At 51.8% G+C, this 26,385-nt stretch overlaps 10 protein-coding genes across 10 annotated transcripts; 6 read left to right on the top strand and 4 right to left on the bottom strand.

Annotated features, from left to right (window-relative positions):
• Positions 1 to 561: 561 nt before the first annotated feature.
• C7974DRAFT_375176 (uncharacterized protein) lies at positions 562 to 4,306 on the top strand (the record flags this gene model as incomplete). The annotated part of the gene is made up of 3 exons (XM_046140193.1): positions 562 to 718; positions 801 to 3,376; positions 3,428 to 4,306. 3 exons carry the CDS (start codon positions 562 to 564, stop codon positions 4,304 to 4,306), a joined length of 3,612 nt encoding a protein of 1,203 aa, XP_045997798.1.
• A 173-nt stretch (positions 4,307 to 4,479) lies between these two features.
• Positions 4,480 to 6,975, bottom strand: C7974DRAFT_163576 (oligopeptide transporter-like protein). Its single transcript, XM_046136007.1, has 2 exons — positions 4,889 to 6,975; positions 4,480 to 4,841 (listed from the first exon to the last, which is right to left on the bottom strand). Exons 1-2 carry the CDS (start codon positions 6,861 to 6,863, stop codon positions 4,654 to 4,656), a joined length of 2,163 nt encoding a protein of 720 aa, XP_045997797.1. The 5' UTR covers positions 6,864 to 6,975; the 3' UTR covers positions 4,480 to 4,653.
• Positions 6,976 to 7,187: 212 nt separating this feature from the next.
• On the top strand, positions 7,188 to 8,399 carry C7974DRAFT_310532 (peptidase C13 family-domain-containing protein; the record flags this gene model as incomplete). The annotated part of the gene is made up of 2 exons (XM_046138275.1): positions 7,188 to 7,705; positions 7,760 to 8,399. The coding sequence occupies 2 exons, from the start codon at positions 7,188 to 7,190 to the stop codon at positions 8,397 to 8,399; spliced, it is 1,158 nt and encodes a 385-aa protein (XP_045997796.1).
• Positions 8,400 to 9,516: 1,117 nt separating this feature from the next.
• C7974DRAFT_391968 (uncharacterized protein) lies at positions 9,517 to 10,547 on the bottom strand. The gene has a single exon (XM_046141633.1). The coding sequence runs from the start codon at positions 10,391 to 10,393 to the stop codon at positions 9,593 to 9,595; it is 801 nt and encodes a 266-aa protein (XP_045997795.1). The 5' UTR covers positions 10,394 to 10,547; the 3' UTR covers positions 9,517 to 9,592.
• A 665-nt stretch (positions 10,548 to 11,212) lies between these two features.
• C7974DRAFT_163549 (uncharacterized protein) lies at positions 11,213 to 13,241 on the top strand. Its single transcript, XM_046136006.1, has 2 exons — positions 11,213 to 12,064; positions 12,152 to 13,241. Exons 1-2 carry the CDS (start codon positions 11,407 to 11,409, stop codon positions 12,847 to 12,849), a joined length of 1,356 nt encoding a protein of 451 aa, XP_045997794.1. The 5' UTR covers positions 11,213 to 11,406; the 3' UTR covers positions 12,850 to 13,241.
• A 752-nt stretch (positions 13,242 to 13,993) lies between these two features.
• C7974DRAFT_375171 (uncharacterized protein) lies at positions 13,994 to 14,464 on the top strand (the record flags this gene model as incomplete). Its single annotated transcript, XM_046140192.1, has 1 exon — positions 13,994 to 14,464. One exon carries the CDS (start codon positions 13,994 to 13,996, stop codon positions 14,462 to 14,464), a length of 471 nt encoding a protein of 156 aa, XP_045997793.1.
• Positions 14,465 to 15,528: 1,064 nt separating this feature from the next.
• On the bottom strand, positions 15,529 to 17,244 carry C7974DRAFT_452167 (uncharacterized protein; the record flags this gene model as incomplete). Its single annotated transcript, XM_046145813.1, has 1 exon — positions 15,529 to 17,244. The coding sequence occupies one exon, from the start codon at positions 17,242 to 17,244 to the stop codon at positions 15,529 to 15,531; it is 1,716 nt and encodes a 571-aa protein (XP_045997792.1).
• Positions 17,245 to 18,143: 899 nt separating this feature from the next.
• C7974DRAFT_391962 (uncharacterized protein) lies at positions 18,144 to 18,578 on the top strand (the record flags this gene model as incomplete). The annotated part of the gene is made up of 2 exons (XM_046141632.1): positions 18,144 to 18,260; positions 18,312 to 18,578. Exons 1-2 carry the CDS (start codon positions 18,250 to 18,252, stop codon positions 18,574 to 18,576), a joined length of 276 nt encoding a protein of 91 aa, XP_045997791.1. The 5' UTR covers positions 18,144 to 18,249.
• Positions 18,579 to 20,312: 1,734 nt separating this feature from the next.
• C7974DRAFT_333935 (nuclear distribution protein PAC1) lies at positions 20,313 to 22,440 on the bottom strand. The gene is made up of 3 exons (XM_046139147.1): positions 22,119 to 22,440; positions 21,902 to 22,067; positions 20,313 to 21,851 (listed from the first exon to the last, which is right to left on the bottom strand). The coding sequence occupies exons 1-3, from the start codon at positions 22,154 to 22,156 to the stop codon at positions 20,667 to 20,669; spliced, it is 1,389 nt and encodes a 462-aa protein (XP_045997790.1). The 5' UTR covers positions 22,157 to 22,440; the 3' UTR covers positions 20,313 to 20,666.
• A 101-nt stretch (positions 22,441 to 22,541) lies between these two features.
• On the top strand, positions 22,542 to 25,706 carry C7974DRAFT_163508 (armadillo-type protein). Its single transcript, XM_046136005.1, has 3 exons — positions 22,542 to 23,083; positions 23,151 to 25,482; positions 25,537 to 25,706. The coding sequence occupies exons 1-3, from the start codon at positions 22,815 to 22,817 to the stop codon at positions 25,570 to 25,572; spliced, it is 2,637 nt and encodes an 878-aa protein (XP_045997789.1). The 5' UTR covers positions 22,542 to 22,814; the 3' UTR covers positions 25,573 to 25,706.
• Positions 25,707 to 26,385: the final 679 nt, after the last annotated feature.

The raw sequence follows: 26,385 nt of genomic DNA, 5'->3' as shown, positions 1-26,385 counted from the left end.
GGCGCTGGTTGACCGCTGCTGGTCCCCGCTGGTCCCAAAGGTGCGGGGTCCCTGAGCTCCCTGAGTGTGGGCGCTAGCACGACTGGAGTACCTACGGCGCGCTCTGCTGCCTGGCCCGATCAGTCACTTCATTATTCGCGACGCTGCACGACCGCCAGTTCTGACACGACCGCGCAGCCGCAGGAGCAATTGTCCTGATAAGCATGAACCTGCGCCCGCTCTTCGCGCACTGTCTTTGTCTCTGCATTTCGCGCTCGCCTTCAACGCTCTCAAGGTCGTTACTTACCTTGGTGCACGTGAGCCAGGTGTGTTGCTCATGAAAACTGACAATTGTTTTCTCCTTCACTCAAGCAAAAGTATTGGCAACACGCCACCGTTTCCGCAGTAGCTTGTGCCGCTCTAGTCACTCTCATCGTGCCCTCCATCAACTTGCTCGCCAACGCAATCCGCCTCACAACCAAGCTCGACTCTGGCACGTCAAGTGATTCGCATCCTCCAACACATACCTGCTGCTGCGGTAGCTAGCTTCGACGCTGAGCCCTACGCCACAGCACCGCTAGCATGCCCCGCAGGCAGTTTGTGGCCGACCTGGCCACCGCTGTCAAGTTCACTTCAGTCGCAGGCATCTCAGACGTGCAACCTGGTGGCGACGATGGCGAATTCACCTTCGTGTGCGTCGCTGACGGTCACAGTCTCCAGATATCTGCTCTGATACCCGGTCAGTCTCGTCTGGCCCATGCACCCAGATCATGGCCCATGTATTATTGCTCCCGCTGTAGATCAACTGACACTCATGGCAGAGCTATCTGACTATCCATCGAACCATGACTGCATGATCTTTGGTCCTGACGATGCTTCTTCCAGTGTTGCCAGCACCTTAGCCAGCATCTCGGCGTCTGGTAAGACAGTCCAACAGATTCTGGAACTTGTCTCTCGCAAACTGGAGTCGACCGACAAGGATGGTGACCGCCACATGATCAACTCACAAAACTTCGATGGCCCTGAGGACGAATCGGACGACGACGATGAATTTGGGGAAGAGTATTTTCCCGGGGACGAGGACTCAATGCCAAGGGCTTTCGTCAATGGCCACCCGCTTCCGACCGCTGGCACCTTTACAGAGCCCACAAATGCCATTCGTCAACGTATCCGCCGTGATCTACTGGCAGCGAAGAGCAGCGGCTTCAAAGTTGGTCATCTAGGTGGCCTGATGGATGGTTTAGGATGCTACGTCAGCATATCTATTCGCATCGCGAAGCTTGGTATCTCAGAAGAGGCGATGCAAGCGTGGCGTGTGGAACCCGCGGAGTATCTTATCGCCTTGTTTCACTATCCAGCTGGCTATAGGACTATGGATGATGTACTATCATACGACAATAGCCAGGCACAACGCAACCTCGCGATACGCATTGGCATCTCCAAATTCTACAAGCCGACGTTGCAGGAGGCCGTGCAGGCTTTCAACGTTCTTAGCAAAGACGACGAGAAACGCGACGATCAATCTCAGCAGGCAGATTCCCAGCAGCAATCAACCATTCACCAAGGCTTTCGGCAATCTTTCATATCAAGGCCGTTGAACGAGCTTCTGGCGCAACGATTCTACATGCTGCTGAAGTATCGATACGCGGGGATGGATTGGAACGGAGCTGAGATGTTCTATAATGACCAGATCCTTCGACCAGTTAGCAGTCGTTCCGAAGGCTCAGAAGGCAAGTATTATGTCCCTGAAGTCGTCACCACTGCATACCCTCCTTTGATCACAGCCGACCATATCCTGCAATCGGCGGGCCAGGAGCACTCGTTGCCTGTTGTTGGCATGCAATTCATGCTCAGGCACTTTGTGCGCTGTACCGAATTCTGTCTCATCTGCTTCAGCAAGATGGTAGATGAACTCCAGGCAATCAAGCCATACGTCTGCGACAACCCCCTCTGCCTTTACCAGTACATGTCGTTGGGATTTGGCCCCAGCATTGAGCATGAGGTTCTCTCACAACCAAAGGTAGTGGACCTACTTGTCAGTTTTTGCTATGCTAGTGCACGCCAGTCCAGACTGAAAAGCTTCCCTGCTGGTCTTGCATTGATGGTACCTCCTCCATCTTCCTACGAAGAGGAATACGCCATTACTCAACCCCGAAGTGGCATGCATCTGCAGCCATCAACGCAACCCCGTAAGAAACCAGACAAAGGGCGCGAGATTGCCCCCACAGCGATTAAAGTCAAACTCGATACTCGGGAAATTTTGTTCGAAGATAAAAGCAAGCAGTGCCCCCTGCGTACGAACGAGTGGATCACATTCCGCTTCGATGACGACCCAAGCAAAGCCTTGCACTGCCGAGTCGTAGAAACTTCGTATTATCCAACGGTAAAGATTTCCGAGCCCCTAGAGTCTGCCATCGCGACCCTGGATGCATCTTCTCGAGGTCATGGCCTCCCCTCAATTGCTCCGCTACCAACTTCGGCACCGAAGCCGGCTTCTCTGGTCCCTTGCAAAAAGAGCGACTTCCGTCCCGCTAAGTTCCAAGCCTATGACCAAAATTTCGACGATCTGTCTGAGCAGAACAAGCGACAGGTAGTCTGTCTCCTTCTCGATTTGTTACCGTCTACCGTAGACATGAGACAGTATCTGCTTCGCAAAGCTCAATCTTCTCTCAGCGCCTGGATAGATCGCCTTTGCCCAGCAGCATTAGGATTGTTGCGCTGGATTATAGCATCGAATCGAGCATGCATTCTCCAAGTCGATACTGAGGATGATGCTCCTTCTGGGCGAAAAGCTGAGGATCGACTGTACGGAATGTCAAGGTGGACCCAGTTCAGGTTTGCCATGGGTGCACCAGACAAAGAACGACGTTTTGTTCAATCTGTACGGACTGTCACAGATCGACTGCATCTGAAATTTCCAACTCTCTTCGCATGGCACGGAAGTCCTCTTCAAAATTGGCACAGCATCATCCGCGAAGGCTTACACTTCAATGAGACTCACCACGGTCGTGCGTTCGGCCACGGTGTCTATCACTCTTTGGATGCAAATACCAGCATAGGCTATTCAGGTTTTGGAGGATATGGTTACACATGGCCAAACAGCGAGCTCAACATTCAACAGGCTCTAGCGCTGAACGAGATCTGCAATGCACCCCAAGAATTCGTTAGCAGAACCCCGCATCTTGTAGTTGCCCAGCTCGACTGGATCCAGACTCGCTATCTGTTCGTCAGTAGTGCCACGCATCAGCAGATGAACGGTTCAACGGACAAGAAATCCATGCCGCTGGAGATCCTTGAGCAGGACCCGACTATGACACCGATGGGGAGTGACTGCAAGCTTGTCATCCCAATACACGCAGTCACAGGGTCCAGACGATCAAAGTCGCTTAACACTACTGTAAGTCGTATCAAATTGGTCAAAGTGTTGCATGTACTAAACTTCAAGCAGCAGCACAAGCGGATGAAAGCAAATGGAACGAGCAAGTATGATGCTATCGAGATCGATGACGACGATACTTCAAGCATCGCCACGCTAGATGAGGATCGCATCGTTCTCGATGATGGCTCTCTGAGTGACGAGCAGTCTGTCGATGCCTTATTGACACCTAATTCTAACAAGCATGGACTGAGCAAGTCTGCATTTGGTACTTTCTTCAGTAAGTTGAGGCCCTCAAAGTCTCTTACGGACTACGTTCCTGGAACGTTGGACTACAGCACCTTGCCCATGCTCCAGCAACCCTCTTGGGCGTCTTCTGCTGCGACGAGATGCTTGATGCGAGACTTCAAAGCCCTCATTGTGACACAAGATGCGCAACCTTTGCACGAGCTTGGATGGCACATTGACGCGGAGAAGATTGAGAACATCTACCAGTGGATCGTAGAACTGCACTCCTTCGACCCCAAGCTCCCGCTGGCACAGGACATGAAGAAATTTGACGTCAAGAGTGTGGTTTTGGAACTGCGTTTCGGCAAGGACTATCCCATGGCTCCACCCTTCGTCCGCGTCATCCGACCGCGATTTCTTAGCTTTGCAGCTGGGGGTGGTGGTCACGTCACTGCGGGTGGTGCCATGTGCATGGAGCTCTTGACAAACGACGGGTGGAGCGCCGCATCTTCTATTGAATCTGTCTTGGTTCAAGTACGCATGGCTATTACCAGCCTCGATCCAAAGCCGGCTCGTCTCGAAAGAGGTGGACGATACGATTATGGAGTTGGTGAGGCGGTCGAGGCATATATGCGCGCATGTGCCATGCACGGATGGACCGTGCCTGTGGGATTCAAGGAGACGGCATACGGTGGTGCAGAAGGATCAGGCCACTTTGGCTAGGTGCACCAAAAATGGAGCGTTATGCCATGTGCAAATCCTTCATAACCCCTACGATCCTATAGGAGGTTCGTTTCCGGAGTATGTTTCATGGAATATAGTCAAATCAGGGCGGTGCATAAACTACGGAGCTTCGGGACTTCGAACTCCTTTACAGCATTACATGGTGTTTGGGTTGCAAGTACACCTAGGCATGAGCAGCTGATACATGGCGCTGTGGGAAGTGGATGATACCTCGCGAAAGGAGGAATTATGGGACTGCAAACTTGCTCATGTTATTGGAAACAGTGCAACGACAGTAGCAATACATTTCCAGTAGACAAAGTTCGTCTGCTACTGCGCTTGCTCATTTAGAGGTGCGGCACTTCCAAGCTTGCTAACAGCAGATTCACAATACTGAACAGTCCCTCACCTAAGATCAAGCCGCTAGCCAACACGATGATGGGCGTCTCGCCCTGACCCTTCCATCTCCTCCACCATAAACTGATAAGACCGCCAACGGTGCGCGCCAATGTGAACGAAGGCGTATTGTACATACCTGAATCAAAGTCAGCGATCGTTGTCGGCGAGGGATCCGGTACATACCAACGGCGACTGCAATGCCACCTGGCACGAAATCGATCCACCACCCACTCAAGCCTCTCTGCTTCCTATTCGTACCCCATACTCTGATCATGGTTCCCACTGCGAAGATAAGCGCTGCACCGCTCGCCCATTGCGCGACCATTGGGGGCAGTCCTTTGCCTGTAACCAATCGTGCAGTGAACACCCACACGTAACCCGTTGGTACTTCAAACAGCCCACCAGGTATGGTATAAACATTGGTGTATAGCTTATACACCACTGCAGACAACACAGCACCCACTCCACTTCCAATCATTTGACCCCAGAATTGCGCATTTGGCGCCGCACCGATGAGATGTCCACACTTCAGATCCTGTAGCAAGTCACCAGCCTGCAGCGCCGCACTCTCGCTGATAGCACCTGCAACTAGGTTGATGATAACGGCGTTCTTGGCGCCTGGGCCAGTCGTAGGCGTCACAAGCGCAAAGACAAGCTGTGTGAGCTTCGAGATACCCGACACAGGATTGAGATCTGTTTCACCTAGCGCACGGACGCCCATGATGCTGAGCAGGAGCGCAAGCACGAGAGAGAGGAGCGTGAGGCGAAAGGGAATCAGACTGGGAAAGGAGACGTGAACTGCGATTACGCAAACAACGAGCGAGCCTATTAACCCGACCACAGTCGTGCGTGTCGAGATCAGGTGTTCGGGTGGCGCGTCAGGCTCAGAGTTAGAATCGAGTTGTTGTTTGACGGCTGCGACAGGATCTGCAGATGTTCCATCGGCGAGTGGACTATATCGCTGCTGGCGAGAAATGTTGAGGGTAAAAAGTTCGCGCCAGGTATGTGAGCAGAATGTCTCTCTGGCTGTGGGATAGTAGAGACGTGTGAGTGCAATGAGTGGACGGAGAACTAGCCAGCCGAGACTGACAAGTGAGTCAGCCAGCATGATGGCAAGCGAGATCCACACTATCCAGCCTTTGGAGCCATTGGTCCAGTCTGAGACGGGACCCGGTGCCCAGCCTTGATGCTTTGCGAGAGGAGAGAGTATACCCCAGCCTATGACCGCGCCGAGAAGCATATGCAATGTAGTTGCGGGACCCATGATGATGCCTTGGCCAACGTAAGCGGGTGATGGGTTGAGAGTCCAGAGCCATTTTGTTGCCAGTGGTAGGCCGAAGACGGGGATGTCGTGAAGTTGAGGAACGAAGTAAGATGAGACAGTGTAGAGCGCAGAGCCGGCAAACGCGATTACGAGAAGTCGAATCTTTGCTTTCCAGTCGCCGCTTTCGTCTTCTTCCTCTGGGTCTCTTCCTTCGGCACGCTCATCTTGTAGAAGGCCCCGGGCTTCGTCATGGTCTCCATCCCGCCTGTTGGAATGCTCTGAAGCAATAGGCCCCGAATCCTTCTCACCGTGCAATACCTTGATCAGCAATGCGGTAGCAGTACCACTAGGAAATTTCAATTTCTCCCTGATGATCATCTCCCTCCGCAATGGTACGGCGAAAACGACACCAAAGAAGCAGATGCCTACTGCCCATACTATCAACTTCCATAGACTGATGTCCAACGGCCCTCCCTCTTCTGGCTTCAGTAGGAAGTTCAAGGCTGGGATGACGCCCACAAACCCACATCCTAACGGCATTGTGCCAACGGATCCAGCAACCGACTGCACAAGCACGTTTTCCACAGGCGTGAACGGAAGCTTCAGTGTGCGAGCAACAACTTTGAAATATGCGAACCCAATCAAAGCGGACGGCATGGCCATACCAGATACCCAGCCGGTCTGCAGACCAAAGTACATGTTGGAGAAACATATGACAATACCGATGGCTAGACCAACAAGGACGCCCCTCAGCGTAAAGTTCTGTGGCTGCCCAGCTTGCTCGGCCAGATAGTCGCGGTCGCCAGCATGGATTGGCGCATTGTTCTGGGTATCCTCAACTCTGTCATAGTCATCCACGGATGGGTGCGGCGAGGATCCTCGGTCTGGCGCCATAGCTGACAAGTCCTGGAGTGGGAGTGAAACGGACAGGGCGAGAATATGAACGCGACAGGACGTTTATTCAAGCATATCAGTTTGTCGAGCGAGCCAGGATAATATTGCGTGCTCAGATAAATGCAGATAGGCGCGGCTGCCAATGATTCAATTAGTTGGAGCTTGCCCCGCACGTGATGCAGCTGACGCCGGCTTAACTCCGATTCGTTGCTTACCAACGTTGAACGAGCATCACAGGCTGTCTTGCGGGAACACTTTCTGGTGCGCTTGCACTTCTCGACACTCCTCACTTTTCAGTCTCATTCCTCGTGAGGCGCATTCACTATGAAGTTCGTCAGCGCCCTCCTCCCGCTTTTGGCGGGATCCCTTGTTGCAGGAGAACACACGTCCAACTGGGCGGTGCTTGTAGGGACGTCACGGTTCTGGTTCAACTACCGTCATCTCGCCAACGTTTTGTCGCTGTACCGTACAGTGAAGCGCCTCGGTATTCCAGACTCGCAGATCATCCTCATGCTACCCGATGACATGGCTTGCAACCCGCGCAACGCCTTCCCTGGAGCCGTCTTCAACAACGCCGACCGCGCTCTTGATTTGTATGGAGACAACATTGAGGTGGACTATAGGGGATACGAAGTGACGGTGGAGAACTTCATCCGGCTCATGACAGACCGCTGGGGCGAGGATACACCCCGCAGTAAGAGGTTGATGACCGACGAAAGGAGTAACATTTTGGTCTACATGACCGGGCATGGCGGTAACGAGTTCCTGAAGTTCCAAGACGCCGAAGAAATAAGTGCTTTCGATCTAGCAGACGCTTTCGGCCAGATGTGGGAGAAGAAACGGTACGCCATCAACAGATCATGCCCTGTTATGTCTCACTAACACGCGAATCACAGCTACCATGAAATGCTTTTCATGATTGATACCTGCCAGGCGAACACCATGTACTCGAAGTTCTATTCTCCAAACATTCTCGCAACCGGCTCTTCTGAGATCGATCAATCCTCGTATTCGCATCACGCCGACCAAGATGTGGGCGTCGCTGTTATCGACCGCTACACATACTACAACCTCGAATTCACTGAGACACAAGTTCGCGATCCGACCTCAAAGCTTACCATGGGCGACTTGTTCGATAGCTACGACGAGGAGAAGATCCACTCGCATCCGGGCATACGCTACGATCTGTTCGAAGGGGGCGAACAGGCTGCAAGGAACAGACTTGTTATGGACTTCTTTGGAAATGTTCAGAATGTTGAGGTTGAGGGCGAAAAGAGGAACGAGACACAGTGGAGACAGGAACTGGAGTCTATCGAGCGAATGATCCAGGAGGCAAAGAAGAGACACAACGAGAGCTTGAGTATGCATCCACAAGCGAAGCATGTCTTTGAAGAGACCAAGCCAGCCCACTGTCTCAAGAAGCAAGGTGCAGCCATGGTGCAGGAGGAACAGAGTTGGTCGAAGCAGATCGTGGGTACCGCAGCATTGGTAGGCTGCGCAGTAGTTTGGGCTGCGGGCAGTTGGTTCGAGCTTTGAAGGATGGTTTGTTTCGTACTTGCGTTGATACTGTTAAATACCCCCCAAAGCATTGTATATTCGCATGACCCTGCTCGACAATATCTTGACCATCGAATACGGACTAGTGGAGCTGTACCTGGGCACGTCCAACCAGCTGCTTGACAATTTCATAGGATCCAAACTATCTTCATCAGCCAATGAGCTGCGGAACTACGACTGAACGCCTCTGTTCCAGCGTATGCCCTTCCACAAGAGAGCGTCTTCTTGCCTGACGCTGCATTTCGCCAGGTGGATGACCGGACGTGATTGGATCTAGTCTGAGATCTTGGATTTCTCGACAATGTACGCTCACACTACATAATAGAGGTATGCATGGACAGTTCATCTCGTGTCTGCGGCATGTGCTCGATGCTGACGAGCTAGAACGCAACTAGGTGTGGCCTCCGATAAATTTCGTCAAGGTCAGCGACTCATGAAGCGGGTCCCTGACTTTTTCGCTAACTTGAGCTGCACGACTCTGAAGCATCTGTGGAGTTCTGTCGTAAGCCCACAAATACCTGTATCAATTGTATGTCCGGATATAGATTTCAATTGACAACGAGTCTCCATCAAGTAGCGTGGATATCAATTCACTACCGCATCGGTGGTTTAGTGGAACTACCGATCAGTTCATATAAATACCTGTTGTAGTTTAATCGCTGCAGCTGTGAGTTGTGTTATTTATTTTCAAAATGTCAACTTTCGGTTCACACTTCTAGCTTGGCACCACTTAGAGTGACCACTAAAACTGACGTCCGAAAACTACAAGTGAGATTCCAATAATGACTATTGTGTAGAAAATAGCGGTAAGTTACCTATTGTTGTATGTTTTTTTTGTCCAGTCAACTTTTTGCCTCTAAGCGTCATCTTGCTCAGTGGCAAAGAGTTGGACTTGATTGAACAAAATCTTGGTTTGTTACGAAGGGGGTGTTTTGATGGTATTGACCTGGACGGAGGAGGTTGAGTCGTGGGTTGGAGATAGTGAAGTCGTTGTTGACCAGGTTTGAGCTTGTGGTTTGTGAGTGTTGTTTAGCACATATGATATTGGACATAAACGTCTCAGCCCAAATGTCTATATCGCCATCTTCTTCTACAGTTGTGCTCTCGACCATCGCCATAATCCCCAATGAAAGTGATCATAATCTATGACAACATAATAGGGTAATATGCAGCTAAGTATCCACAGCGACATCTCCATCTGCAGTCATAACCATATCTCCTTCCCTTTTCTTCGCCTGCTGATGAAACACCTTAAACTGCGGAGCCTTCATATACGCCACCCAGACTCTGATGCTATCCTCGAACTCCTTCTGCTTCGGCGCCAGATCCGCCCGATCCGCGGGAATAGCAGTCTTATGGGGCCAGCGAACCCAGATCTCCACGGGGCCTTTCCAGCTTGCAAAAATGGGGTCTGCAAATTTGCCAAATTGCTCGCCGTATTCTTTTCCTGTTGCGCTGACGGCGTTGATATGTGCCATGGCTTTTGCTCCTGTGGCGGTGTCGTAGGCTGCGATCGCGATGCAGTTGATTACGTGCCAGGTTCGAAGCACGTCTGTGGACTTCTCAGGCTGCGTTGTACCTTCGGCAACGTCGATGTTGGCTCTCTTTGCGAGGGCGGAGGTGGATGTATGTCTCTTTGCGAGCTTTGTGGCCGGTTTCTTCGGTCTCGGTGGAGTCCATTTCTGCTTCTTGGACGGATATTTGGTGAACTCGAGCCTTAGAGATGGCTTGCCAGCCGGAGCTTTTGGAGTCGCTCTCTCCTCGATAGAGATAATTGCCCTTCGCTCAATTTCACCGTCATCTGCTGCTCTTACAAGAGAACTGATCTGGCCAAAGCCTGTTACGCCGCCATCAGGCCGTTTGGCATGCGTTTGTTCAACTGAACTCCCAGTTGACAGTGGCGCAGAGGAGCTGGTCGTAAGCAGCCCTGCTGCAAATAGGTACACAGTAAGGTTGACTAGATGAAAGTGCATGTTTTGCTTCTTGATTGCGGTAAGGATCAATTAAGTAGCAGCTTTGAAACGAAGGTCGCTGATAGAAGTCCCGTTGTTGATGCAACACTGGAGCTATGCTGCTAGAAGACAAGATTGAAGGAAGAGTGTGGAATACGCAAAGACAATTTTCGGCTCTTGCAAAATGATGTTTCTTCTGATGTGCAAGATGGAGTGGTTCTTAAATACTCGTTAGGTAGGGACACTTGGATTGGAATAAACCTGGCGTTACCCTCCTGCAGGTTGGCAACAAGGGCATTACTGGTGGGGTTTCAAACGGACAAAATTTATGTCACAATGTACCGGTGTTTCAAATGGTATAATAACGGAGACGCTGGGCCACAACTGGCAGATGAGATACTTACACCGATTCCTCACTTTGCCATACTGAGATTTCTGTCTAGCTTGCGCTCACCTGCCTCTCCCAAATCTAATCTACTCGTTCTCCTACCAAAATATCCCATTCAGATCTGCAAGCTTGTATAACCAAACTGCAAATGACGTTGACCCGTACACATGCCCGCTGAACGACAGTGCCGCACTCCTCGCGTGCCACAGAAGTAACGATAATACCCTGCTGGCAGCCGGTAGCGGACTCCGATTTGCATAGTGAGTGTTCGGCAAAAGCAAAGAAGTACTGAAGTCCGTTTACAGATCATTTCGTGTGTGAGCAGCAGGTGTAAGCCTGCTCAATGCATGCGGCTCTTCCCAATTATCAGACTCCGGTGCGACCGGTCCTTACCCTTTTAGGCAACGCTACTGTGCCACCTTGGAAGGTGCGCTTCTGCATCAACTCCCACAGTTCCGATCAACTTTCGAAATCGCAATCTACATGATCTTATCCTGCTTTGTTCCCAGCACCTTCGGGCTCGTTTTGCATTCGAGTGTTGTACCATCAATTGAATCAACAAAACTCCTTCGAGACAGCGTATCACAAAAAGCCCAAGTCTGTGACAGCGAAGACTAGGCAGACGAGAAACCTGTAGACTTAGATCATGGCCGCACCTGAATTCCCATGGTCGAAGCACGGCACACGAACATCTCGCAAGTTGGCTGAGAGAAACGTAGACGACGTCCCGATGGATTTCGGGTTTCTGAATACAGCATTTGCACAGCCAAGCGAAGGTTATGCAAGATTCTCTCTTTTCCCAAGGCTGCCTCTTGAGTTACGAAGGCGTATATGGAAATTTAGTTTACCGACACAACGACTTCTTAAAATTACATTAACGGCAGCGGGGTCGACCGGCGACCCTGCATCGCCATTCGAAAACAGCGTTATGGACAGTCCAGTCCATGCAACATATCAGAACGAGAATCATCTAGGAAACATCGTTAGCGGTGCCGGCTACTATGTGCGCCTGGATTCAACAAAGACAGTCTCACCTCTGCTCTATGTCAGTCATGAGGCGAGTGCCGTCGTGCGCCGTATCTATCGTGTGCAAGTCCCCACAGTGCAATGCATAGGACATACCAGATCGCCGTTCTTGCAATTCTGTCCAAAGAGAGATACGATTCTAGTTGCAATCGAGCGCAAAGAAGATGAGGCCTACTTTGCCGACTTCGTCCATGATGCGCAAGCATATGATCCCAAGAGGGAGGGTGTCCTTCACTTGGCGATAATGGACAAGGGAAGTTCTCTCCATCTACCCATGGGTTAGTCTGTCACCATCACCTGGAAGTTCTCGTCGGGATAACTGGCGCAAATATATTCAAAGTGTACTTGTACTGATCGCATTTCAGAGACTACAGACATAGATAGTCGGGCGCAACCTGCCATGTACACTACTCTCACGAACCTGAGAACCGTCACTCTCATCCACCTGCTCTACGCCAAGTCGCGCCAAATGTTCTCCAACATACTGTCAGACGTTCTTGCGAATAAGGTATCTCAATCGGAGAAAGTTCGTTTCAATCGAGCGTACCCATTATGGTCAAGCAATGCCTCCTATTGTGTCCTTCCCTCCGATCCTCGTTGCATATATCGCCATCTTGAGTTAGTCGACTGTTCATGGGACCCTCGCAGACTTATCGACGCCTGGCGCAGGCTTGAAGCAGCTTCTGGTGTCTTCCCAATTCCAGAAAACAAGATGCGTGTCCTCATCGCGACAAGTGACCGTGATGGAGACCTTGCGATAGCATCCACCACGCAAGCGCGTCGCTTCAGACAGCAAGAGGAGGAGTCCTGGGTCAGTCATTGGGAACTAGAGGGTACATATAAGGCATGGTACCCCGAGATGTCTAATCCAGACAGTGAAGAAGATCTGGAGTTCTCAAAGAGCCAAAACGCCATAGGCTTCTGGTCGATACCGCTCGAAGCGTTCGGTCCCGTGCCTGAAATGCCAGATAATAAGCAGCATCGATGGGAAATGACGCGACTGTGCAACTTGTCTGCCTTCCAGTCGCAGATTCAGCTTGGTTTGTTCGATGTGGTAGAGTAAAATTGGATCAGGGACCAGCTGTTGACAAACAGGAGCTCCAGCTTGGTGAGTGATCTTTCCTTTTCAACGCTAAGCTTTTTTTTACAACCACTTCGGCAATGAACATATATTGGACCTGCAGTACCGGTGGTGATTCGCTGTTGAATACCTATGAAAGATGGGATTCGGCCGATGCATTTTGCCCTCGCGGAGGCGCTGGGGAGGTAGTCTTGTTTTTGTGTGGACGTGGAGGTCGGATCGCCACTCGTCAAAGCGGTCGACGAATGCTTGAACGAGTTTGGAAGAACTCACATTCACTAAGTCTTCCTTGCGTAACCACGATGCCGACCTACTCATGTGTCTCGTATACAATCATTGTTGTAGTCTTCTGTCTTCAGTGCATTCTTCCCAGCACACCAAAGCTCAATGCGAGGGATTTGCAAATCGCATCGGCCTTCGCTCAACAGTGAAGACGTTCTTCGTATCTGATATGGGATATATTAAACATGTTGGGGTATGAGTGCTAGTAACACAGGTTAAGTTGACACACCGGACTCAAGTGGGGGTGGTTCCCCCCACAGCCCAAGCTGCAGTTCTCGACTCACTTTGCCGCAAAGCCTCTTCTCCAAACTCCTCCTGGTATTGATACACTGGTTGCTCGAGGTAACAGTAGCTCCCAGATAGACTGTCACCCAGCTGATAGCCGGGTTTACTGAAATAATTCGACATCCGGCCTATGGAAAAGGGCGCCAGACAAAGGCCGTCAACATCAAACACAGGTGTCAGTGTATCTTGTGACACGGCATGGTTGTTCTTCCTCCAACTAGTAGTACTAAACGTATCGACTCGCAAGGAGGTCCTTGATAGAGGGGATATCGGATCAGTTTGCACGCTGGCGTTAGCGTAGGTTGATCGCTTGACATAAGAGAGGGGTGGTATATGACAGTCGCAATTGCAAGTCTCAGAAGTGCTTTTGTACACCGAACTTGATCCAATCCGTTCTTCAGGTATGGTCGTTATCACGGATTGATTCAAGTCTTGGGTTGAAGGCTCAAGCTGGGAGCTGATTGGTGCAAGATCTCGAGTCGTAAGAGTGATGCTTGTTGTCGGCGTTGATGGGACCGTCCACAAGCTCTCAAGATGCACGAAATTGGTCGAGGGCGCCATGACTGCGCCTTTGGGCGTTGCAGTGCTACTGATCGTGGAAGAGAGTGGCGCCATGGAGGTCAGATCTAGATGTTTCGGTTCGTCGGGGTATACTAGTGACGTTTCTGAGCTTGTTGTTGAATATGAGAGACTTGGTGATCGTGATACGCGTCGCGATGAGATAGATGATGTGCGCTTATTCAAGAGGGGCGCATCAGATACAGGAACGTCAGACCGGTTGCTAGCCTGGGAGAGTGGTCGCAAGAAAGAGACAGTCCTCGATCTTCGCAAAGCTTGTCTGTCGATTCTTTCTCTCTCTTCCTCCCTAACCGATTTTCTGACTTCTGGCTCTTTGAATTCGAGCTTTCCGTTTTTGTCTGATGCAAAGTACTCTTCGCCACGGCCGAAGACAACTTGGAGTGAAGCCCAGTCTCGCGTCGTACCGTCAGTTGGATTGAGCCATTCGTTCAATGCAAGTGGCAGGTCGTAGCCGTCTTTGATGGGTTACGTTAGCGGGTGATGCGTTCTCAACAGTGCTGCACTGACCTTGCCGAAAATTGCCATCCTTTGTCTTCCAACACAAATAATATCTTTCAAAGGCTCCAAAAGCGCAAACGATTAAATCATCCAAGCTCTCTGAGGCATCGGGATTCTCTGCTATCTCGCCTAGTTTCGCGTACAGTCGGGTGGACGCGTCCATCGTGCGGCGAATGTGCTATGAGCGAAACCTGCACTTCGAAGCCTGATTATTATCAAGGGTTTCTGCGAAAAGCAATGCAAGTGGCAGATACGTGAATCAGAGTGTGAGAATAGCCATCAGAAGTTCGACCCATGGCCAATCCAGCTACATTTTGCCAGATATAGGCTCATTGGTACCCTTCCCCACTGTCAAACATGATCTGAATCGGTGTGAAGTCAGTCGGATGACATATTGTTTTTGCGACATGTTGCAACCGCGCAAAGCTGAAGCACTGACAGTGGGGCTTGCAGGAGCTGGTGGGTCGAGTTTCAGCTCGATGTTGGCATGTGCTTGCAGTACGCAAACGATCCAGTCTAAGACACCTCAGGAAAGTACAGTATAGCAGGGGTAAGTAATCAATGTAGATCCTTTAATATTCTTCTTCTAGCAGCATCTCTCTGCAAGTAATAGTGAAGCACACTAGACTAAACAATAAAGTGCTAACATTTAAGCTGAAATATCTTGTATACATCTACAGGTCATGTTTTGTTAACAGATAGCTGCTGCGAAGTCTTGTGACACATTGACTACTTACCCCTGTCATACTGTAAGGTGTTGGGCTCAAGAGGTTTGGTTTGTCGCTAAGAACGGACAGTGACTGTAAAGGTTCATGGTCGTCTTACTTGGCGATCGATTACACGATCACCACGAGCAACGTCCCATGGCCAGCTGCAGTGTCACTGTTTCACCGATATTTGAAATGACAAGACTCACATATAGAGTGATCTATGAAGAGCTACTATATCTGTCTATTGACATTTCGCCACACACATCTGTGGCCCACACCTGTACTGCTATAAGTCGTGCCGCCTGTCTCACACCACCAGGCCCTTCTTACTCGTGGAACTCTTCTGGTTGCTCATTGACGTGATGAATATTTGTTCCTGACGCACTAAATCGTCGAGATCTCTCAGAAGAGTTGAGGTTGTCTTTCTTCCTTTTTGAATTCTATTGACAATCTTTTCCCTCCCAAATCGCATTTTTGAGGACCTGTCGGCACGTGACAGAGAAGACGTCAGCCTCCCTGCGTCGCTGGACATCGTATCTATGAGCGATTTCCTGGTGAGGGTGATTGGGGATAAGCGCTTCCCAGGTCGTCGTGCTGTGAATGTCTTGGAGTTTCGCTTTCGTTGATAAGAAGGGCTGATCCGACTTCTCTGCTCACTCCTACCCATGCTCAATGCTTCAAATATCCCTGGGTCAATAGTATCCGTTCGCTCTGAATACGGTGATAATTTGGGCAGCTGAACCGTTATGTCGGGAGTCTGTATACTTCTTGATTGCGGTGCACTTGCAATCGGCAATGGATGTGTTGTTTTTGATCGATATGATGGCCTTTGCGATAAACCTGACTGTGACGAGATGTCTTGGTTTGGGCTCTCTTGTTCTCCAGAATGTGCCGAAGCAGACTGCACGTTGCCACTGGCCAGAGACGACCGCTTGGCTCCTGAGTTTGTTCTTGCAATAACAGTTGCCTCTCGCATTTGAGCAGCTGCCATAGCGTCGAACAGTTGTGCTTGCGTCATTGCTTTGCTGCCACTGCTTCGATTGATCTTCGGAGTGAACTGTATTTCTCGCAGTAGCATAGTCTGAGGCGATACTCGTGGTGGAGATGTAGAGTTGTTCTCTGGTTGGGTATTTAAGACTGCTGGCTTTTCTATAGCCAGGGAGTCGTCCAATATATCCGCCGCCCGTTTGCTGGATATTTGGGATATTGGCGGGATTGTAGACTTGCGTGGATTTGAGCGGGCCGGCAATGGCGTTTCTGGCACTAAGTCTTCTGCGTATACTGATATAGGTCCCGGCAACGGTTCACCGAACACGCCAGGTCTTTTGAACCCATCATCTTGCTGCAAAGGACGATCAACAGGCGCATCTTTCTGAGCATCCACTGCCCTTGCAATTTTCTGATCTTGTTGCCGCACTTCCTCTTGTTTCTGAAATCTTTTTTCCTTTCTACTCAATTCGATTTCTAACACTCTTGTACCCGATGCAACTTTTGACTTCAAACCGTTGTCATCGACATCGAAGTACAGAGACCAGTGTCCCTCAAATTCCTCCACAGCGCACCACCCTTCCCAGCCTTCGAAGGTTAGACGGCGATCTTGTCTTGTACAATTGAAAGGACCAGTAAGATTGGGTTGCGCATCAGCTCGCACGCCATATCTAGCCTCATGCGTTTCTCTGTCAATATACACCCAATTCATGATTGGTGCAACATCTGTGATAGTTGTGACAAGACCTTCGTGACTCGAATCGGGGTAGGGCAGATAATATCCAGCATACGTGTGGCCGAATGGCTCACCGTCATCAGTGGTTGTGTCAATCCAGAGCTTCCCATCGCGAAGCACGACTGGCCGTCCGTCAATCTCCCGACTTCGTGCTGACGACTTTACGCAGGTAGCGATAAGGTTGCACCGACGTGCACGATGTTCCTCCCTTTTATCTTTTGATTGGCCTTGACGAATGGCCTCTTGGCTGCCGAGTAGACCAGGAGCAGTGACCACTGCAATTAGGATCCCAAGCACCATTATGGAGCTTTGCAGTAGAACAGGTGTTAAAGTGTTTACATGCCTCCATCATATGCTTTCTGGGAGCATTGTTGCTGACACATGCAGTGAAGCAGGCGGTCGTGTCGTGATTGGAAAATCATACGATCCAAAATGGTCAACTTGTTGAAATGGGGGTAACAGTTTGATCGACCAAGAGATTTATGCCAGTCTGACATACTAAGCACGAGTCAGAAGCTCACACTCCACACAAATCATTCTTTCAAATGAGAGGTTAGATGAACCTTCTCTCGAGTTTCAGAAAAACTGGTGATAAGCGAGCTTAACTGATCAACTTCAATACAAACCAACCCTGTAGCTATTATAATATCTTATACTAAAATCTAGCTACGTGTTACCTACATTATAGGTACACAAGTATTCTTTAGAGTTTTGTGCATTGTCCCTAATTCGCTGTTGCAAAGTAGATAAAATATCTCGCTCACACCCATAGTCAGCCGTTCTAGCGACGTGAGAGACCGTCTTCGCGGAACCGGTGTTATTAGATGGCGTGATGTCTAGGAGGGCCCCAGAAGGATCCTGGACGATTGTTGCGACCCAGACGACCCTCCAGTTTCACTTTCCAACGGCCAACGACTCGGAAGCACAAGCCACTTTCCGCATCTGTTGTAAACCATAATCGCTTTCTCGGCGAGGAGTAGGTACTAGGCGACTACCGTTTCTCAATTGAAGGTTTTACGACTGTCGAATGATCATAAATCTTGCGACCCAAGTATGGCACAGTAACGGTTTCAAGCAACGGGGGAATAACCTCGACCAGCCCGATTGCGTTTGGAAATCCTGTAGAAACAACCAAGGTTTGTTAGATATTTAAGGTGAACAAGACGGTGGTCAAGACCTTCAACATCTCCCTTGATTTTTTGTTACTCACCACATCAGCATATCCAAGAAGACAGCCCGGTGCCCGTGAGAACAGGAGCTCTAATACCTAAACGACGACCCGACCATTTTGAGCCAAAAGCAAAAATGTCTACCTTGTACGTTGACGTGACAATTTCAAGCAATGGCTTGGACTAAATGCAAACTAGCGAAACTACTCGTCCGTCTGGCTACATGTCTGACACTGGCAGCGAAGGCCAAGCCTCCGGTGGCCGCAAGATCTCGAGCAACATTGGGCCCGTTCCTTCTTCCGCCAACCTCAATCGCCCAGCGGGCAACATCATCAAGGGCCCTGTTGACGACAACGGCAAGCCCAAGGATGCGGCATTGCTCATTGGTATCAAGTTAGATCTAGAGGCAGAAATCCATCTTACAGCTCGAATCCGTGGAGACATAACGATCGGATTATACTGAGCATGTGTTTCTGAAGCACAGTAGGTCTTCTCACTCATCATCACCAAGTTCTATACCGAGGGCACGAAGATGCACAGGTATCATGGGTGTGGAATGGTCTGAATGGCAGCGATACTGTGTCTAAACCGCATATGACTTCTTGTAGATCGTGAAGAGCTAGCCTTACATCGAGAGACACGAAATCAAATCTTGGCGGGACGGCCCAGCGAAGTATCAGCACTTCGGTGATGAAAAGCTATTTAGGCGATTAGCACTGTTTGGAATCAATTTCAGAAACAAAAACCAGCGAATCTTCTTGTTCAGACACTTGCCTTGTCACAGGCAGTTATCACCATTGCCGTAGCTCGGTAGACCGTCGTGATAAAATAAATGTTCATCTTGCAATAGAAAATGGAAGAGGATAATGAGGAACGTACCTGACAGCAATTACCATGCTCCATGAATCTGTCTGCGCGGCTGGTTAGCCGGCGCCTCTGAGATAGCATTCGAAGAAGAGCCCATGTAACAACGAGTCAGACATGACAGTCTCGTCTTCGCCGGAGCTTGGACATATGCTTGTCTTGTGTTTGCGTCGTATCATCATGAAAGTAGTGGAGGCAGTGTGTGGTTTAGCGTACCAGAGGAACACTGGCACCGACGATCCCTGAAGAAAGGTTAGCCAAATCTGCGAGCATAGATCAAGCAGGTTGCATGTGTGAAGGTTGGATCAGAAAGGCATGAATGGATATTTAAGATTGAGTCGTCACCGGGCAAGCCCATCAGACTCGTCATCTATAAGTCGCATCATCTCCAGAGTAGGCAGGGAAGTACACACTTACAATGTGGGGATCAGCCCTCGAGTCGCTCGCAGATGCGTACCAGATCTGTTGTGACGAGGGTCAGTTTATGTGATGCCGAAAAAGGTCGCAGCGGAGACGGCAGGACGAGATCAGTCGGCGAGGTTTTCTAGGCCTGCCACAGTAGAGCGTATCCTTCAAGAATTTTCGGTGCCCAGTGCAGATGCATCATATAGAGGTGCAGGATCCGTTGCGAGGGGGGATTGCCATACCGACTACATCGAATAATCTGTCAACCAGTAATTAGCATGATGCAACTGCAAGTACTGCATGAGCGCGCGAGAGATATCGATATCAGAAACAGCCATTTTCTATCTGCATCGGTCGAAACCTGAGCCGGTAATTTCCAGCGTGCAAAGCACAAACTGATCATCATTGGATATGGGGAAGATACGGCGGGCTATACGTACATCATTGGCTGCAGACGGAGGACATTGAATGCGTAACATTACGTGAAGTAAGACGCAGTATGATTACGATGGGACCTGGAGACTGTCAGCGACTGGTTTGATACAGAAGTTGTATGATGAGTTCAAAGGCGTAGTCGCATTCAGACTGACGTGCAAAAGTGTGAGTTTCATTCCCCGGAAGGTCAAAGACTCTAGTTTGAATTTGGCTTTGTGTATCATCCTGTAGACTGGGTTTGATTAAAGGCTGTGCTTACCTCCATGAAATGGTGACGCGCGGGTAGACTCCAAAGCGCGTGACATGCACAAGACCCAGCGCCTGCCAGCGTCGTTGTGAGGTCGTGGCGCGTCGTGTTGTTGTGCGGAAGAGAACTTGGAGCTCAAGAAAAGCTGTAGGTGCTGGGTGGGTCCGCCCGGAGCGGCGCACGATGATTCCGAACGGCACGTGCACTGACCACAGCTGAACCTCAACTAGGCCGTCTATGCCCAAAGAAAAGGAATGAAGGATGTGTTATACCTCAACGGTTAATATTGCGCTTGTATTCACCGTCTCGCTGTTTACATTCGGCATCCGTTCTATACGGATTCAACGTCTTACTAGTCACGTGCCCATAGTACCAGCCTTTGATATCTGAGGCCAAGGGCGCAATGCCGGTGCAGTTATCATGAGCGTGCGGTGACTGCCCGTGTCCACGTCAGTAGCATGCCCTCGCACGCGCACCTCGCAAAGACAAGCCAAGCAGCCTGGATTCTTGCGTCCCTCCGATGTGAAACACCCTTGAAGGCTTTCATCTTCTGCGTGTCTCGGCCATTGTGTTCAAGTTGATCTATTACTTTTCCTTGCTTTTCAAGATGCAAAGATGCGAACGTTGAGGTCCACAGACCCTGTTGCAATAACACATCTGATTCCTGCTTTGGCAGCGTCTTCCTCCTTTTTCTTGCTTGCAGCACTTGATCCTGTACCGTTTGAACTGTCGCCATTGGCAGGGACGTCCTTTACGACGTTTGGCGCCCAGCGCATACAGCTGACGAAATGGCTATGCGCGTCCGTGACGGTCTTTACGCACTTTCCTTCCTGTGCCAGATCCCAGCATCTTATTGTCTTGTCGTCGCTAGCTGATAGCAGATACTTGCCGCCTGGGTGAAAGACGAGTGAACGCACCCAGTTGTCGTGGCCAGCCAGGGTCTTGATGAGGGTCCCCCGACCGTCCCAGATCTTGATGGTCTTATCGCGTGATCCCGTCGCAATGTATTCTGCTGAGCTGCTGAGCGGCGGTGCTTTCTTCAGGCCAGCTAGAGAGGCCAAGTGGGCGTAGGCGACAGGCGGCGCTATTGCGACGCATTCGATGACGTGTTCGTGGCCGGAAAAGGTGCATCGGGCCTCTCCAGAATTGGCGTCCCACAGCCGTGCAGTCTGATCGTTGCCAGCAGAGACGAGCCAGCGTCCGTCGAAGCTGGGGGCTACATCCCGTACCCAGTCGGCATGCCCTCGTATTGTCTTGACGCAGTAGCCAGTGGTCACGTCCCACACGCGCAAGGTCTTGTCTCGAGAGGCCGACACGAGCAGGTTTCCGGACGACGGAGAACCTGCAGCGCCGCTGGGGATGAAGCGGATGGCAGAGACGGAGTGGTCGTGGCCAGGCAGCGTTCGTATGTTCTTGTACTCGTCCGAAGGATCCCACAGCTTGATGGTCAAGTCACTAGAGCAGGAGGCCAGAAGCGTGCCGCCCCGGGGCCCGCCGAAATCGACGTCCAGTACGCCTTTGGTGTGCCCTTTGACGGTCCGCTCGAGCTCGCCCAGCTCCCAGTCCCAGATCTTGATTGTGGTGTCCTCGGACCCCGAGGCGAGCGAGGAGAAGATGGGGTGGAAGGCCACGCAGGTGATGGGCGAGCGGTGAGACTGCAGGGTGTGGCGGGCGGGGGCTCGCGGCAGCCAGGCGGTGGGGTCCTGGTTCTTCCGCAGGAGGGACGTAGGCGTGGTCGAGTCGAGTTCGCTCTGGAGACTCTGGGCGCGCTGTTCGAGCTCGAGCACCTGCCGCGCGTTAGAACCGCAGCGCTCAGCGCGGGCTGCAGAGCACCGACCTTCTTCTGGAGGCGCACGACGCTGGTCCACTTCTTCTCCAGCAGGCCCTCGTACTTGCGGCGCGTGGCATCGTCGAAGGCGTCGGGCACGCGGGCCTCCTCGCGAAAGGCGGCGGCCGTGTTGGTCGCCCCGATGACACCGAGATATGCGATTATGGCTTTGTGCCTGCCTCGCATTAGTGGGGTGCCCTGTGGCGCATGGCACGGCGGCACTCACAGCTCCTCGGCCTGCCGGTCGGTCAGGATGGCGCTCATGGCGGGGACGGCCGGGCGACCACCATACACGGGCGCAGGGCAGGGCGGGCGCGGGCGGGACGGCGACGCGGGTTTCTTCTGCGCGCGGCGGGGATGTGCGGTGAGGGTTGGAGCGGCAGCCGGGCGGGGTCTTGCAGGGCCGTCGTGCAGGGCCGTCGGGCAGGGCCGTCGTGGAGTGCGCACTGGCAGCGGCCGGCGAGGAGAGCAGTTGCAGGCGGCGCAATCTGGGCGCACGCGGGCCTGGTTGGGCTTCGGGGGGGTGTCGGGCCCAGCGCTCAGTCGACGGGCGGGCTGCTCGCGGCCGTCGCGGCCGTTGCGGCCATCTAACTTATGATGATGGTCCCCTAGCAACAGCACCCGCCAACACAAAAACACGACCCGCCGTCACCACGGCCCTGCACGCTGCCCGCCCCCACACCCACGCCCTCGCTGCTGCGCCCTCGCTGCTCGACCGCCCCGCGACGCACAGAACCGCTGTCGGCGCCCCCGCCTCACGTGCCGCCCGTAAGTTGCTCCCCGGCGCCGTCCTGTGCGCCGTCTGTGTTTGCGTCGCCCGCTCGCGCATCCTCGTACGCCCACACGACTGACGTCCGGCAGCACCGCCTCCTGCCCGCACACGCACACGCCCCGCGCTGTCCGCACGCCCGCGCCGCGCACCATGGCCGACAAGGAAGAGGACTTCAGCGCGCTCCCGCTGCCCGACCGCTTCACCCACAAGAACTGGAAGGTCCGGAAAGAGGCGTACGAGGCAGCCGCCAAGGAGTTCAAGCTCGCTGTGGGCGAGAACGACCCGATCGTGCGCCAATTCGTAAACGACGCAAGCATATGGAAGGGCGTCGTCGGCGACTCCAACGTCGCAGCACAGCAAGAGGGTCTGGCCGCCTTATGCGCCTTCCTCGAAATCTCCGGCCAGCAGGGCTGCACACGGTAAGGAAGGCCTACTGAACGGGACCACGAATCCGCGTCTGGCTCTTTGCTAACATGAGCGCTGCAGAACACGGCAGATCACCATTGCCACCATCGCCGAAAAGGGTCTTCCCTCGACTCGACCCGCAGCAAAGCAGGCTGCGCTCGAGGCCCTGCTCTTGTACATTGAGACAGACAAGCCCGATCCGGTCATCGAGGAGCTCCTGCCCATCCTGTCGCACAAGCAGCCCAAGGTTATCGCCGCGACGCTGGACGCCCTGACCCAGATATACCACGCTTACGGCTGCAAGACAATTGAGCCCAAGTCTGTCCTCAAGCTCCTGCCCAAGGCCTACGGTCACGCAGACAAGAATGTTCGGGCCAAGGCGCAAGAGTTGACGGTAGAGTTCTACCGATGGCTCAAGGACGCCATGAAACCTCTGTTCTGGAACGATCTGAAGCCCGTTCAGCAACAAGACCTAGACAAGCTGTTCGAAAAAGTAAAAGATGAACCACCGCCCAAACAAGAACGCTTGCTCCGTTCCCAACAAGCAGCAAAGGAGGCAGCTGCCGCAGCGCCCGGAGGCGATGAAGACGAGGGCGAAGAAGAAGAAGACGGTGCTATCGATCTGGAGCCTGAATTCGAGGCCATCGACGTCTTTGCAAAAATCCCAAAAGATTTCAATGATCGTCTCGGTTCAACCAAGTGGAAGGACCGCAAGGAAGTGCTGGAAGAGACCCAAAAAGCCTTGGACACACCCAGAATCGCAGAAGGGCCTTTTGATGACCTCGTGCGCGGCTTCGCCAAGTCCATGAAGGACGCCAATGTGGCGGTAGTTATCACCGCTGCCAACTGTGTCGAGCTGCTGGCCAAGGGCCTCAAGAAAAGCTTCAACAAGTACCGCAAAGATATCATGAACGCGATGATGGAGAGGCTGAAGGAGAAGAAGCAAACTGTCACAGACGCCCTCGGAGCTGCACTGGACGCCGCCTTTGCTTCTTCAAGCATTGCAGATTGTTTAGAAGAGATACTGGAATTCCTAAAGCACAAGAATCCGCAGGTCAAGTTGGAGTCCACAAGATTCCTGGTCCGATGTTTGAAGAACACTCGCGAAGCCCCCTCACCACCCGAAGCGAAGACATTAGCTGAAGCCTCGACAAAATTACTCACAGAGTCGCAAGAGGTACAGCGTTCCGCAGGCGCTGAAGTTCTTGGGACACTGTGGAAGATCATGGGGGATCGCATCATGAATGCCCATCTTGATGGACTTGATGAGATCAGGAAGACCAAGATCAAAGAATACTTCGAGGCAGCTGAGGTCAAAGCAAAGTACAAACCAAAGGCTGCTGCTCCTCCACCGAAGCCTGCGGCGGCACCTGCCGCCGGCAAAAAGCCAGCACTCGGCAAAAGGCCAGCCCCCAAGAAGGCTGCTCCAGCGCCAGCGACGGCACCGCCGCCTCCCGCAGAAGAGCCTGCAGCACCGCTTGCTCCGAAACCTACATCGCGGCCTGGCGTTTCCAAACTTAAATCTGGTCTTGCAGGGCCACGCCTCGGAGGTTTGAAGAAACCAGGACTTGCCGCTCCGTCCCCAAAGAGGCCAGTCGCATCGCCGCCTCCCGAGGATGATGAAATTGCGCCTCCACCCCAGCCAAAATTTGGTGCTGGACGAGGACCTGTTGGCCGTCCGTTAGGCAAGCCTGCTGCTGAGCCTGTCGCTGCACCTGCTGCAGCACCTACTGGTCTTGGCTTAGTGGAGCGAGCAGAGCTTGAGGAATTGAGAGCCGAAACTGAACGGCTGCTACGACAGAACGAGGATCTACGTGCCGAACGCTCAAGGCTGACCTCTCAAGTACACGAGCTTCAGCACCAAAATGCCCAATTGATCGAGGACCACACTCGTGACGTGCTATCCATAAAAGCCAAGGAGACTCAGCTTGTTCGTGCTCGATCAGACTATGACGCAGCCGAGCAGACGACTCAGACCCAACAAAGAGAGATCGACCGTTTGAAGAGGGAGCTGAGTCGCCAGGTCCGTGTTACTTCACCACCACCTGCTGATCTGGCGGAATCAATTTACTCTGACGGGAACGGACGTTTTGGTGACTCCAGCTACAACAGTCATTCTTCGTACGGCCGTAAAGAGAGTCGCGTTGCAAGCGGCCCCATTAGTCCAGGTGGTGATGGTAAAGAGAATTTCGATTCTCTGTCCCGCCCAGACAGTCATATGAGTGGCAAGCTAAGTCCTTTGCGAGCAGATGCGTCAGGCAAATCATCTTTCTCGTCTCGGGGTGGTCGCAATAGTCCTGCTGAAAATGGCACCAGCCGTATGGGTGGTTCTCATGCCGCCTCGGGTGCAGAGAGTTGGAAGCGTGCAGCGGAGGTGACGCAGAACTTGAAGCAAAGAATTGAGATGATGAAGGTACGTGTTGCGGCTATTGCTAAATGACCAGAAACACATCTAACTCTTTTCTAGGCAAAGCAGGGTATTGGAAGGCCGCCGCCTCAGTAGATTTCTGACTCACAGCTTCCACGTTCGGTAGTCCTGTGCACATGTACTGCACTTTCGCATCTGGGTCGGCGTTTGGTTGCTCCAGGTCTGTTTACTTCCTGTAGGTCTGCTGTGGGGTGGTGTATCTAGGTCTTGGGTAGGGTTTGCATCAGAGGTCAGGGTTTCGGCGCGGTGCGGTTGATATCCAAAATTCCTCTATTCGACTTTCCATGTCGCACTTCTGTAGAACTTAATTCTGTAGACCATTACAAGACGTGATTGAGCTCGTCACATGCTATATGCAGGGTCTGTGTTTGGAGCGATGCCTCTTAGAAATCTTGCCCGAATTTCAGTGTAATCGCGAAATTCTGACAAGGGTTTGCTGACGTGCGAGAGTCTCCGTCCCTCGCACACTTCCACTACTATCTGAAAATGGACTCCGGATGTCAGGGACTAGTAGGTTGTGGCCTAGGACTAGTAGGTTGTGGCTGGTTCGACCCAGGCCTAGTAGGTTGTGGCCTAGCTTAATCTACAAGCTTAGTTATTAGTAAAGGAGAACTAGCTTATTATTTAGTTTTAGCTTGCTTAAGCAAGCCTTCCCTTTACTTCTTTCTTACTTATATTTATATTAAGCTACCTCTAGCTCTACTTTTAGCTAGTATCTACTATCTTATTAGTTTAGCTACCTATCTTTTTTACTATTAGATTACTTCTTTTATAACGTGAGTGTATAGCGAGTGACGCAGTCAAGCGAGTGACGCACCCCAACAAACCATTGGGCCTTCTACGTGCAATTACTCAACACCACAACATTATAATGTAGCTAACAAGATA

This window comes from Boeremia exigua, assembly GCF_020726555.1.
Source record: "Boeremia exigua strain MPI-SDFR-AT-0100 chromosome Unknown C7974scaffold_5, whole genome shotgun sequence".
Lineage (NCBI taxonomy): Eukaryota > Fungi > Ascomycota > Dothideomycetes > Pleosporales > Didymellaceae > Boeremia > Boeremia exigua.
This window is presented reverse-complemented; position numbering and strand designations above follow the sequence as displayed.

Coding starts and splice junctions, on each gene's coding strand:
- C7974DRAFT_163508 (XM_046136005.1), top strand. CDS start 22,815: ATGGCCGACAAGGAAGAGGACTTCAGCGCGCTCCCGCTGCCCGACCGC. Junction 23,084..23,150: donor GGCCAGCAGGGCTGCACACG/GTAAGGAAGGCC, acceptor TGAGCGCTGCAG/AACACGGCAGATCACCATTG. Junction 25,483..25,536: donor AAAGAATTGAGATGATGAAG/GTACGTGTTGCG, acceptor ACTCTTTTCTAG/GCAAAGCAGGGTATTGGAAG.
- C7974DRAFT_333935 (XM_046139147.1), bottom strand. CDS start 22,156: ATGAGCGCCATCCTGACCGACCGGCAGGCCGAGGAGCT. Junction 22,068..22,118: donor GACCGGCAGGCCGAGGAGCT/GTGAGTGCCGCC, acceptor AATGCGAGGCAG/GCACAAAGCCATAATCGCAT. Junction 21,852..21,901: donor TCGTGCGCCTCCAGAAGAAG/GTCGGTGCTCTG, acceptor AACGCGCGGCAG/GTGCTCGAGCTCGAACAGCG.
- C7974DRAFT_163576 (XM_046136007.1), bottom strand. CDS start 6,863: ATGGCGCCAGACCGAGGATCCTCGCCGCACCCATCCGTGGATGACTAT. Junction 4,842..4,888: donor TGGCATTGCAGTCGCCGTTG/GTATGTACCGGA, acceptor ACTTTGATTCAG/GTATGTACAATACGCCTTCG.
- C7974DRAFT_391968 (XM_046141633.1), bottom strand. CDS start 10,393: ATGCACTTTCATCTAGTCAACCTTACTGTGTACCTATTTGCAGCAGGG.
- C7974DRAFT_163549 (XM_046136006.1), top strand. CDS start 11,407: ATGGCCGCACCTGAATTCCCATGGTCGAAGCACGGCACACGAACATCT. Junction 12,065..12,151: donor TTCTCTCCATCTACCCATGG/GTTAGTCTGTCA, acceptor ATCGCATTTCAG/AGACTACAGACATAGATAGT.